Source organism: Genypterus blacodes, unplaced genomic scaffold (genome assembly GCF_046128005.1).
Source record: "Genypterus blacodes isolate CSIRO-AG114 ecotype Tasmania unplaced genomic scaffold, CSIRO-AGI_Gbla_v1 ptg000099l_1, whole genome shotgun sequence".
Lineage (NCBI taxonomy): Eukaryota > Metazoa > Chordata > Actinopteri > Ophidiiformes > Ophidiidae > Genypterus > Genypterus blacodes.
The window spans coordinates 1,410,901-1,423,882 of NW_027466903.1; the positions used below are offsets into that span (position 1 = coordinate 1,410,901).

The following is a 12,982-nucleotide window of genomic DNA, read 5'->3' on the forward strand; positions in this document are numbered from 1 at the left end:
GTCGTCGCTCTGCAGGTGAACACAGCAGGTGGAGAACAAATATTCCTTCTTCTTCTTCTTCCTCTTCTTTTTCTACGTGCAGCCTCCACACACGCGCATGCTGTTCACATCCATCCAGTGCCGCATCAACACAGCCACTCAGTCAGCGGTGGCCCCGCACCGCCACGCACAGTGATGGGGACGCGCCTGCAAATCACGCACAGTCACGCATAGATCAGCCGCTCGTCGCTGCAAAAAGCCGCTAAAGCCTGATGAGCGACATGAAGAGGCTGAAATAACGCGACTTGCCGAGGAGCCGCGTGCCGGACACGCAAACACACCCACGCTCACACACGCATGCACGTGCACACCCGCATGCACACCGGTCTGCAGGGAGGACCGCCGGGACACGCCCACTAACACTACGACCACACACACACACACACACACACACACTGATGGGGGGGGGGGTGTTTAATAGAAGCTTCACCTCGTTCTAACCTCTCTCACGCGCGCATATTAATTCTAATAAGAATAAAATGCCGGTGTGCAGATGGGTGTGTCCTGGAGGGAGGCAAGGGGGGCAAGATTGACAGGTGAAGTGACCAATGAATCACACACACATATACAGTGAGAGAGAGAGAGAGAGAGAGCTGATCGGAGGATTTGATCAATTACACTGAAATAAAATGTAATTTTTTTAGTTAAATATAGCTTTGATAGCTAGAGATAATAATATAATGTATCTGTAAAAGTGGATATAACACGGCTCTTAAAGGTTCAACATAAATGCAACAAATATCGGTTATTATATAAATAATTATTGACCAGGTTCATGCGTTGCTCCTGCAAACGCGAGCTCTTCTGCCATCTAGCGGTGAAGCTGAAACTTGCAGGTCAGTTTAGCAACTGTGTCGGCAAAAGATTAAATCCTCAAATACATAAAATAGATAAATATATGAATAGATAAATTATTGCTAGAATTATTATCAATACCTCAAGTAAAAATTATCCATAAAATAATGTGAAAATCTGGCCAATCACGTCTTGATTTTACATCCTTCCCCCTAGAGGTCAGCAAAGTGCTTCAGATAACTACCCTCTCTGTTTCTGTCTCTCTGTCCCACTCTATGTCTCTCTCTCCCCCCCACCCCCTCTTTCTCTCCCACCCACCCTCTCTCTCTGTCTCTCTCCGTTTCTTTCTTTCTGGCAGTGTCTGTCTGTCTGTCTCTCTCTCTGTCTCGCTTAAAAGTTGAGTCAGATTAGTCTGACACACCACACCAACAAATTCACACCCACATCTGCATCAGATTCACATTTTCAGTATAAGATACACATACTCTAAGAGGAAAACATCATCAGTTATACTAAATGTGTGTATTTCATTGTTTGCTTGTATTCACATTATTATAAAAGTAGTCTAAAAACATATAAATAAGCCTTTTCTGTGAAACGCTTCAATCTGTAGAAGGTAAAAACAGAGCAGAACATGAGATCATGAGTAAATAGTGCCTCTGGTGGATGTGAGGTTCGTTCTCTCTCACAGGTTTTGTTGAACATTCATTCATTTTATTTGCTGAGAGAAAACAGGATTAATTAATAAAACGTGAGACGCTTTGTGACTGTGAGTGTGTGATGATCCCTGTTCTTACTCGTTTAACCTTCTGATTAGTGCCTGATTAAACAGTGCTGTTTCCATGGTAACCAGGCACACTGAGCCATATTTCTCAGTTTTGGCAGTCCAGGCGCCATCAGGCTAAACGTGTCATAGGTTGGCGTCTGATGTGCATAAATGGATGGAAATATAGCAAAGAGGTTCATGTGTCTGTGACGTGGTGGAATAATGTGTCAGGGCTGCAGGGTTTGATTAGAACAAGATACAATTGTGATTGTTGCAACGTAGTTTACGATTTGAACTCTTAAAACGTTGTTGGGGGCTTGTCTCAGTTGAAAGGTTCTATGCCAACACTTTCACCACCGCCGCTATCTGTGAGGAGCAGATCAGCCCAACAACAGCAGCCCCATTATGTGGAGCTCCTCACACTGGGACATGCTCACATAAACCACTGATCCATAAGGTTTGTTGATCACATTAAGATTCATCAATTAAGATTCTGATTTGTGATGATGTGCAGTGGCTCAGGTCTGCCACCAGTCTGCCACGTCTATGGAGGAAGGTGATGGAAACCAAGAGGAGGGCGTGTAGATGGATTTGCCTGGCTGCAGCTCTCCAGCCTAGTGCCTTGGTCAAAGGCAAAGGCAGAGGAATAAACCTGCCACACATGTTTTTGATGATGGGTTGAGTTACTGGAGATTCAAACCCTGGATCTTCTTGCCTGTAACTCAAACCCTGAGATGTTTGTTTTCACATCAAATAAAGGATTTTAACCTCGACCAAAAGAAAATACAAACCACTGCTGATAAGTCAACCAAACTGCCTCACACGGAGCCCATTCATGCTCTCTACCTCCTTTTCACAAAGGGGAACAAGCTTCATTTAGTCAGTGGATCATAACGGTTTATTGGTCAGTCATAGAAGACGACCTTTGCCCCCTGCTTTGTAGGATAACCGCCTCCTCAGCTGATTCCCTTGCATCACGTATGGAGTGAATCACACCTTGATTGTACAAAAACACCTTAGCTCTTCTTCTTGTCCTCTTCTACTGCTTAGTTGCTCCTCTTCTTCACCACTTTCCACAGGAAAACATTCATCCCTCTTTCCTACAGCTTCCTTTTATCCTCCATAATCTATACCAGACACCCGTCCCTACACAAACACAGTGTGTGTGTGTGTGTGTGTGTGTGTGTGTGTGTGTGTGTGTGTGTGTGTGTGTGTGTGTGTGAGAGGAATGTGTTTGTACAGATGTGCAATGCTGGTTTGTGGCTGTTATATTTCAGCTATGATTTGAATCTTTTGAATCTGAATCGGATGCTGAGGTCAGGGGGAGGAATGTAAAGATAATCTTATAGGCTCCTATAGATGGATGTGTGTGTGTGTCTCTATCATATTAAAGTCTTTGTTATATCACTATGGAAACAGTCAGCATTCAATTCAGATGAATTTGCTTCCCGTTAAAAATATAAAAAGCTACAAATTAAAAAAACAGAACGTTAACCAGGAAAGCGTTATCTTGCTACCAGAGGTCAGAGGCTGCAGGTGGAGGTCAGGTGGCCGGAGAGTCAAAATGTGGAGGAAACAATTGACTGTGACGCAACAAGCGCAGGAGAAAGGTCAGACTGCTACAGCTACAAAGAGGAGTTTTGACATCCTCATCAGTAACTTCAATGTAAACATGAACGTAAATGTTCAATGTGTTTTGCGTTTGGTTGCAGCTTCAAACGAAGAAAATCAATGGGCCTCTCTGGCTTGCAGCAAAGCAGGTGTCTGAAATTTGCCTGTAATAAAACAAGGATCAAATATGGATCAAACACGGATCTAACGCGGATCAAACACGGATCAATGACGGATCAATGACGGATCAATGACGGATCAAACACAGATCTTTTCAGATCAGTGAATCTGGGAGCAGGAGCGAGTGACAGGTGATGAGATTTAACGCTGATCCATGGCAGAAACCCAGCAGATCCTCCAGCGAGGACATTAAACACTTCATCACTGTCAGAGACCTGTGTGTGTGTGTGTGTGTGTGTGTGTGTGTGTGTGTGTGTGTGTGTGTGTCAGCTGTAAATCAGGGCGATAAGTACTACAAAGAGCCCACAGAGTTCAGCATAGAGGGAGGAAGAACGTCAGGAATTCACTTAATCCTCTGGAGTCTGAAGTCATCGTTCTCTGGCGGCTCGTTGGTTGATCAGGACACTTTGCCTTCAAATGTGTGTACTGAGATCCTTACTTTACTTATCAGATCTTTTAACAGATTTTCTACAATCTGGAAATAAGACAGAATGTAGTAAATACAGTTCACCAACACACACACGTATGATGTACAGACGTAAAACAATGGAGGACGGTTTTATCCTGTTGTCCTTCAGACATTAGTGCCTATACCATCCCATCTGCTAATAACGTTAGCTTATAACTTTAGCAAGACACAAATATATTGCCCCATGACCTTTGACCCCCAACCCTCTGTGTGTTTTTATGGATCTCTATCCTATAGTAACTCCCTGGTGCATCTCACATCAGCTGGCTGAGTTCAGACTTAATTTCCCCTAAGTGATCATTTAAAGGCTTCACACAGGTTTGAAAATAGAACCAAAACAAACAGAAGATCAAACTGTGGATCACATGTCTGCATCAGAGTGTTTACATGCTGTTTATTATGTCCCCTGCTTCAATAAAGCTCACTTATGACTGCTCTCAGCACAAACAAACAGCACACACACACACACACACACACACACACACACACACTCACACAGTGTGGGTGGTATATAGATTTGTTTGTGCTGCAAGCTTCATATAACACACATACACGCACATACACACACACACATACACTGTGTACTCGTTAACTCATTAACTCCTTAATGTCCTCTGAATAAACTCAAATCAAAGAGCTCCCGTGCTTACACAGATTTACTCACTTCAGTATATTACTACCATTTACTGTACGACTACTGCTATACTATATATATATATATATATATATATATATATATATATATATATATATATATACAATACTATACTAATATACTGCTACTAGTTAATGCTACCATTATTACTCTACTACTTTTACTATTGCTACAATTATCACCAAATCACTGTCGCAACCACGACTATCACATTGTTTCCTGTTCATTTAATTACTGCGTGTGTGTGTGTGCGTGTGTGTGTGTGTGTGTGCGTGTGTGCGTGTGTGCGTGTGTTCGCGCGCGTGTGTGTGTGTGTGTGTGTGTGTGTGTGTGTGTGTGTGTGTGTGTGTGTGAGCACAGGCTTCAATTTGCAGGTGAGTGGGTGTTTGCATGTCACCGGCTGATGAGAACCTGACAGAGTATCGTACAGTGTGTGTGAGTGTGTGGGGGGGATTGATAAATGAAGAACAGAATGAAGAACACAATGTGACTAAACGACCTCTAAACCCTTCACCCAAACCCCCTGACCTCCCGTGTGTTAACATCCAGAGCACAAACTCTGTGGGAGTTGATTCACCAGCATTCTGAGCTGCCAGCCATGGTCTTATCCTCTGCTCTCTGCTTGAGCTGCTCAGTTAGTCTCACTCCAGCCAGTTAAGTCTAGCTAGGTGTGTAGCTTCTAGGTGCTCATTAGGCCTTCAGATGGACTCACCTTTAGTGCTCCAGAACATACGTGTTCTTCTGTACACACATCCCCCTCACCTGCTTTAGCAGCTTATCATCTGCAGAGACGTGATGAGTCATGATTGGTCTCGATCATCAACTTCATCCATGTCCTTCATATTTCACTCTTTTATTAACTCCACCAATTCAAACTGTCACCAAGTTAAAACCATCTCCTGTAGTGAAGCTTTCTGTAAAATAACAGCTTCCTCACTGTCAGCTCCTCACTACCACAACATGTATGCAGGCGTGACCACATCTTGTTATACTACGATGAGTCATTTCTTATTGACCTAATATGTAAATCTCCTGTGTGCAGGGTAAAACAGCTCCATCTTGTTGTTCTATAACAGATAAACGTGATTCATGTTTATGACTTCCAAATATGACCTGATTCTAGGCACTTGTGGGTGATTCAGTTAATTTCACGGTGCTTTGACCTTGCTACCCTATGCTGCTCTGGGAATACTGGAATGTGGGAATACTGGGGTGTGTTTTTATTTTTTACAAAAGCCCCAAAAGTGTGATGGCAAAGCAGGAGCAGCAGCAGGAGGAGGAGGAGGAGGGGGAGAGGAGCAGGAGCAGCAGCAGGAGGAGGGGGAGGAGAAAAACTTGAATACAAGTTACATGAGTGATACCTGCTTTTGTCCTCCGATCAAGATTTATCAATCAACCTTCTTTGAGCTGTAACACTAAGGTCAAATAACCTCAAACACATCAGGATTTACATGTCTGCTCACTGTAGTACAGGCCAGGCTCAAAACTTGTCAGTCAACCCTTTTACCCTGCATTCACACCTGCAATTCTGCTTCTGATTCTACAAATTAAAAGCCACTGACCTTTCCCCACTCATCATCATCATCATCATCATGGTGTGCTTCCTGTGACTTAATGTTATGTGTTAATTAGTGGTGACTCATCAGCAGACACACTGATTTCATTATCACTCTCATTTTTCAGCTGTAAATGAGGCTGCAGCTAATGTCAGAGGGAGGAAACAGACAGGCGGACAAATGTGTCATTGTGTGCAGATGTTTGTGCTTCTCTGTAGGTCTGTAGGTCCCTTATGGAGCCATGGACACGTGTAAAAGCCTCTAAAAGATCCTCTACATGAAGCTATAAGTTTAGTTACTCATATGTTGACCTCTGACCTTTGACCCCGAACCCTCTGTATGTTGTCATGGATCTGAGTGAGTGAGTGGGTGAGTGAGTGAGTGAGTGAGTGAGTGAGTGAGTGAGTGAGTGAGTGAGTGAGTGTGTGTGTGTGTGTGTGTGTGTGTGTGTGTGTGTGTGTGTGTGTGTGTGTGTGTGAATTTACATGGATGTGTTTTGGCAGAAATGTCTCTTATCTAAAAAAGATGAAAGTGCAGGTTCAAACAGGTTCAACAAGAAGTGTTTGGAATGTTGAAGGTCAGAGGAGTTTGTGTGACTGTGTGTGAGAGTCTAAAGATAAAGACAAAGAGTCTGAGATAAAAGCTGATCTCCATCCTGCTGGTATCAGGCAGTGACCTTTCACTCTTTTCGCTCACTGTGTAAATGTGTCTATTCCTAAGGCTGAAACTATATACTACTGTATATAGTTATGGTTATCAAAATATCCGTCAAACGGCTCTTACAGACAGTGATCAATAATCAACAATCAATCAAAGAGATGCAGCCACATCCCGAATCATCTTCACAAACATGAACATACCAATCTTTATTTCTGCGTATAGATTCACAACTGATCCCAACTGACTTGAAAGAGAAGTGTTCCAAATAATGTCTCAAAGTGTAACGTAAACACTCACGGGCGTCATCCACAGCATTAATCCCAGCTCTCGCTGACACGTGTAACGTCTGACCACTGCCATACTTAAAGGATCTTCCTCCAGGAGTCCTCCTCAGCGTCTGAGTGAGGTTTGGTTTCCCCTCCCCACAGCAGAATCCCTGCAACACACACACACACACAAACACACACACCTCTGAAGTGCAGTGAATACGGCGGCAAAAAACTGAATGAAAAGAAGGTTACTTACAGTGAGCCAGAGATGTGTGACAGGGCACGACTCCAGTCAAAATGCAGAGCAGCTTCACCAAAGCTATGGGACCTCCTCTGCATCATTATCAGGTGAACCGATTCTCTGATACAAAACACAACCGACCAAGCACAGGGCTACATCTGGTCAAGCTTCGGCAGTAGAAACCGGCGAAGCCGGTTACACTTCATTCTAGAAAATGTAGGTTATCTTGTTATGAATGTTGACTTTCTCTAGCATGTGGTAAGAGGTAGCAGTAGTGTCTTCGGGCTGCTCATTATTATCTATGAATTCTATAGTAGTTCCTTGTTTCTTCAGAAGGCTTTCCCGATAAATGATACAGGCCGAGATGAGCTGTTTCAAATCTTTATTACTAAGTGTAACAAAGACAGTTTCTTGATCTACAGAAAAGAGCAACAAAATTACACATCTTTATAAAGATGTGTGTGGGTGAGGAACCTTGGCAAACATCTCCTCAACATGTCAGGCCGCAGAAGTTTGCACACACATGTTTTTCCTATTTTGGTATAATGAAATTGATCTCTTGACGTCAAGTCCACTCAGGACAGCTCACACACACGCAAACAAATACTAAATCCTGCAGATTTTAATTTTCAAGTAATTATTTATGTTTTGTAGTTTTCAAAATTCCACCAGGGTAAAGATTGGAAACAATAATTCATCAATACAACATGAGGTTATGATTGCAGCACAAATACACCACATAACAAAACCAACCCGTTACTATGGATACCTTTGGCCAGCAAAGGACACTGTCATCATTAGAAGGTCTTACTTTCTCAGATTAATCCTTCATTTTATAAACTCGATTCTTATAAACGTTGATATATGCTTCTATAAAAATATATTATAAAATATATTTTCAAAAACTGGGGTGAATCAATTAAAATTTAAAAACAAACAATGCAATCACCTAAATCACTATTCCACTGAACACAGTGATGTCATAGTTACAGCAGTGAATTCTCCGTAAATTGACCTCGTCCATGACCTCCATGGATCAGAGTTGCTGACATTCAGGTATAATGTGACCTCACCAGAGGAGACATCAGCAGATGCCTTACACACACGTTTCTTCTCTGGCCATTACTTTGAAATTCTACTGTTACAACTGCATTCTACTGATAATCAATCAGCTACTTGTAATTTGTATATGTTTATACTGAATAATGAATCAGATGTGCTGAGTATAATGAAGACATTTAGTGTAATCTGATTAAAACAAAGACGCTGGTCGCTGTGATGTGGCGTTGGGAGGATCTCAGCCATTCAGGTCTGTTGAAAGACAAAAACAGGAAGTGAAGTTGCCTTGAAGCTGGCCTGCTCAATAAAACTATGTGGTCATGACCTTTGTGTCATACTTCACAGTTTCGCCTGAGCCATCGGGAAAAGATGAAGACGCAGAAAGGCCAGGATCTTCCTCCAGGAGTCCTCCTGAGCGTCAGAGTGAGGTTTGGTTTCCCCTCCCCACAGCAGAACCTCTGCAATGCGCAGGCAGGCAGGCAGGCAGGCAGGCAGGCAGGCAGGCAGGCACACACGCACGCACGCACGCACACACACACACACACATACACACAGCCACGTCAGAGGATGATGTATGGAAAACTTTATGAGCATGATCACATGAACATAAGGGCTGCAATTGCTTGAGAGCTCCTCTGGTCTGTAATATAAAGCAGCAATGTTAATCGCCTGTTATTCATGCTTATAACTCTTTCTAAATACATCTCAGAAACACAGCAAAGCTCACAAATGTTCAAGACGCTTTAACCAAGAAAATAAATATCATTATAAATGAAAATACTGGTAAAAATCCACCCGTTTTGTACTTTTGCAACCGCTTCACACAGGGTTGCAGACACTGCCTTCAAATTTTCTATTGGTCCCTTGGGCTCCTGGCCTCATTTCTCTGTCAAGGATTGGCCAAATGTTGCAGGCAAGGTGTCAATCAAAAGCTTAAAAGCTCTTTTATTTATAACCACTGTTGATCAAATGTCACACAGAGTAATATTCACCCAACGTGATTGGTCAGTTCTCCTTCATGTCAGCTGTATCCGGGCTGAATGATGTTGCTTCAAGTTTAGATTACGTGACAGCGCTCCCGTGTTGGTGGTGATCGTTTCAGGACATCACAAGCTTCAAAATGCCGATGAGTTTGCAAATGTATTCCATATTTTGGCAGAGTTATGGCTAAGAAAATGATATGATAGCATGTGAAAATCTAAATGCCTTGCTGGGCAGACAGCTGGTGTCTGGGCTCTGGCTGGCTGCTCTTTGTGTATTGTGTGATGCTAAATGCTAGTTAGCCCGATCGGCTAGGCTGCTAACTGCGTTTCTGTTGCAAAATATCATGTTCGAACACTTTTATGGCTGATTTATGGAAGTTTGTTTGTTGTCATAGTGTGGGAAAAAAGTGGTGGTTTCTTTATTTGTTCTTTTCAAAAGATAAAAGGCGGGTAGGATATCTATACCTTGTTGTGAGTCTTTATGCCATTATTCTACTCATTTTGAAAGCGGTGTTTCAATATGGCTTCGGGGAATTATGGATTAAATGAAATTAATATTGATTTGGCACATGGATGTCCCAGAAGGGAGGGGGCTGGCACACCGGCTAGCTTGGTTTTTACCTGTATTTCCATTTGTAATGATAATTATTTTCTTTTAACACATGGAATCTCATGTTGAAGGTGTCTAGAACAATTGTGAGCTTTGCTGTGTTTCTCTGATGTGTTTATAAAGAGTTATAAGCATGAATAACAAGTCAAAAAAACGTTTGTAGCGTGACCTCGCTGACCTTTCTTCCCTTGTCTCATGAAGTTGCTGCCTCTGAAGTGCGGTGAATACGGCGGCTCGATGAGATGTCCGGTGCCCGGGTACATCAGCATGCTCAGCAGGTGCTCCTTTCCCGCTGCACACATTATCTGGGCGATCTGGAGGTCAAAGGTCAGAGACTCAAATGGACAACAAAACAATTGCAATTTGGCTAATCAGAATAATGCAGAAACTCAGAAATATATGTGTGTGTGTGTGTGTGTGTGTGTGTGTGTGTGTGTGTGTGTGTGTGTTTACATCCTCAGCAGACTCCACTGTGGCCAAGTTCTGATCGTCGTCACCATTGATCAATAACACAGGACAGTTGATCCTCCCCACCTGCAGGGACACAAATGACCTTCATGTGTTGATGTTTGAGCCAATAGCAGTGAGTTCACACAGAGAAAATACTCTGTCCTGAGTGGCTGGAAGGTGCTGAAAGAAAATTGTACATCTGGAGAACAACAACGAAGCATCCTCGCTCTCTGAAAGAACAAACAGGACTGTAGGATGATTCAGATTTAATGTAACACCAGCAGGTGATTTATCAAGGCAACACAGCACACCTGCTGCACCTTACAGTCATTTCAAATATCTTTATTGCCAACTAAAAGGTTCCACTGAGAAAAATAGTCCCATGGTTGTTCCTCCATGCTAGGATGCTACGGAAACAAAGTAGGCAGAGCAGAGACCAAGCACACACACACACACACACACACACACACACACACAGAGCTCTGTACACTTACATCCAGTTTCTTGCTGAGGTCAGAGGTCAGCGGCAGGATGCAGCCTTTTGTTATCAATCTGTTCTGCTCGTCCCTCGGCACCTCGTCTTCCCTCCTGACAGAACCAGGTGATCAGATCGCTCATTGTCCTCCAGCACAAACAAAATGGTGATGACCATATAAACCAATAAAAAACATTTAGCATTTAAACATTAACAATGACAATATGTCGTCCAATTAACCCAGGTTGATATGGTCTCTATAGGTCTATATATTATTAGGTGGCTTACCCAAGGAGCAGTAGAAGTGTCACCATAAAGGACTCTCCCACTGAGTGCACATGGCTGCCACTGATGCACACACAGCAACGAGGCTGGAACACAACAGGGCGGTTCACTGTCAGAACACCAAAGTCTGAAGTCTGTGTCTGTGTGTGTGTTGTGTGTATGTGCCTCAATAAAGCAGCAGGGAGAGAGTTCAAACATGAGAACTAGGTCAGACTCAGGCCTCAACTTTGGGTCTGATCGGACGTCCGGTCAGTGCAGGAGTATGTGGCACATGGCTGACACCCATTTACAGCCAAAACAACGGTGGTTGTGGGTCACTTACATGAACAGCTGTGCTGTAAGCTGCCAGACTGAGGGCCACTGTGGTGCCGAAGGAAAGACCGCAAACACCGACTCGGTCCGCCATCACCTGAGGATGCTCTGTGAGGATGTTAAATGCTCTCTGTATGAAGACACAATGTGAAATCACACATTTAATCACATTATAACACACAAAACACCAAACTTAAAAGGATGTAAAGATAATGTCAACAAACCTCAAAGTATCTTGACTCCCCGTCAACTGTGCCCAAAATGCCTAAATAATCCAACGCCAGTGTGACAAACCCGTGGGACGCCAGCAGAGCGGCACGATACTCTGTCAGACCTCCTCCCCCCCCCCACATGTCCAACACCCCAGGGAACGGCCCAACACCTGAGGCAAGGGCACACACACACACACACATATTATAAATTGAGAGTATTTCTCCTGTCAAACCCTCCTGTGCCTGAAAGCCTCAGTGAGGAGGTTGTGTGTGGTGATGCAGGTGTACCTGGAGGTATAAACAGGGTCCCTCTGAGCGTATCCTCTCTGATCTCGATTCTTTGGACGCCCGGAGCCATGTGCCATCTCTCTGTGAGCACTGAGGCCAGTGGAGTCTGCTCCACAAAGCCCTCAACAGCATGACCTCTGTACAGGGAGACCAGCAGCTCCATGGGGCTGCACACGTCCTTCTTCCTCAGCCTGACAGGTAAAAGGTGACGTAAGGATGTGGAGGCTTTTGCAGCTGCGGGGTGGCAGCACTGTGAAAGCTTTACCTGAGGAAGCTTTACCTGAGGCCTGAACGGCTGCCCGGGACAGGACGCAGGCTCCACACCAAACCCATGGCTTCTTTTCCTGTGTACGTTCCCCCGAAGCTCAAGTCCTCACAGACTGCAAAGCAAACACCGGTCAACAACAAAAAGGAAACACCGTGGATGAAGGGATGAATGGCTTGGCAACCTACCAGTGACTTTGCCTGTGTGATCACTGACGTAGTGCCCATAAGCCTCCCAGTAGTCCTTGTCCTCAGAGTGATGGAGCGAGTGCAGCGTTACTGGAACTCCTGGAGGAAGATTCTTCACCTCCACACTGAACGTTTCATCCAACATCCCCCGCACGGGGCGGATAGATAGAACTGGAGGTGCTCTGATGGACATGGTGGACATGCGTCTGTGGAAGACGGAAGGCCAAAACAGCAAAGTCAGGAACATTGTTTGTGGAATGCCTAGTTGTGTTTGTCAATTTAAGAAATCACCATTTCAAAATTGTACATTACTCCGAGCTACCCCTCCAAGGGATCGCAACCTTAATGTGATGGAGGGGTTTGCATATCCCTGTGACCCCAGGCGCTGTGTTGTCGGGTGCGTAAGGCCCTGGTAAGGTCTCCCAAAAACAAATTGGTCCCAGGGGAGGAGTCAGATTGAGAGCGATTCATGGACACCATATGAGGAAGATTTATGCAAAAATCGCTACGTTGCCCAGAATAGAAAAAAGGGGACCTCCTCCTGGAGCCAGACTTGGAAGACTTGGAATTATCGGCGAGCACCTGGTTGCCAGGCCTTGACCCAGGGGACTAGC

At 44.1% G+C, this 12,982-nt stretch overlaps 1 protein-coding gene across 1 annotated transcript; it reads right to left on the minus strand.

The window, feature by feature from the left end:
* Window positions 1–8,582: 8,582 nt before the first annotated feature.
* On the minus strand, window positions 8,583–12,576 carry LOC143008123 (bile acid-CoA:amino acid N-acyltransferase-like). Its single transcript, XM_076159733.1, has 10 exons — window positions 12,369–12,576; window positions 12,196–12,295; window positions 11,916–12,106; window positions 11,640–11,797; window positions 11,426–11,545; window positions 11,107–11,189; window positions 10,838–10,931; window positions 10,347–10,427; window positions 10,072–10,207; window positions 8,583–8,758 (listed from the first exon to the last, which is right to left on the minus strand). Exons 1-10 carry the CDS (start codon window positions 12,568–12,570, stop codon window positions 8,640–8,642), a joined length of 1,284 nt encoding a protein of 427 aa, XP_076015848.1. The 5' UTR covers window positions 12,571–12,576; the 3' UTR covers window positions 8,583–8,639.
* Window positions 12,577–12,982: the final 406 nt, after the last annotated feature.

Coding starts and splice junctions, on each gene's coding strand:
- LOC143008123 (XM_076159733.1), bottom strand. CDS start 12,570: ATGTCCACCATGTCCATCAGAGCACCTCCAGTTCTATCTATCCGCCCC. Junction 12,296..12,368: donor TCACACAGGCAAAGTCACTG/GTAGGTTGCCAA, acceptor TTTGCTTTGCAG/TCTGTGAGGACTTGAGCTTC. Junction 11,190..11,425: donor CTTACAGCACAGCTGTTCAT/GTAAGTGACCCA, acceptor GTTGTGTTCCAG/CCTCGTTGCTGTGTGTGCAT.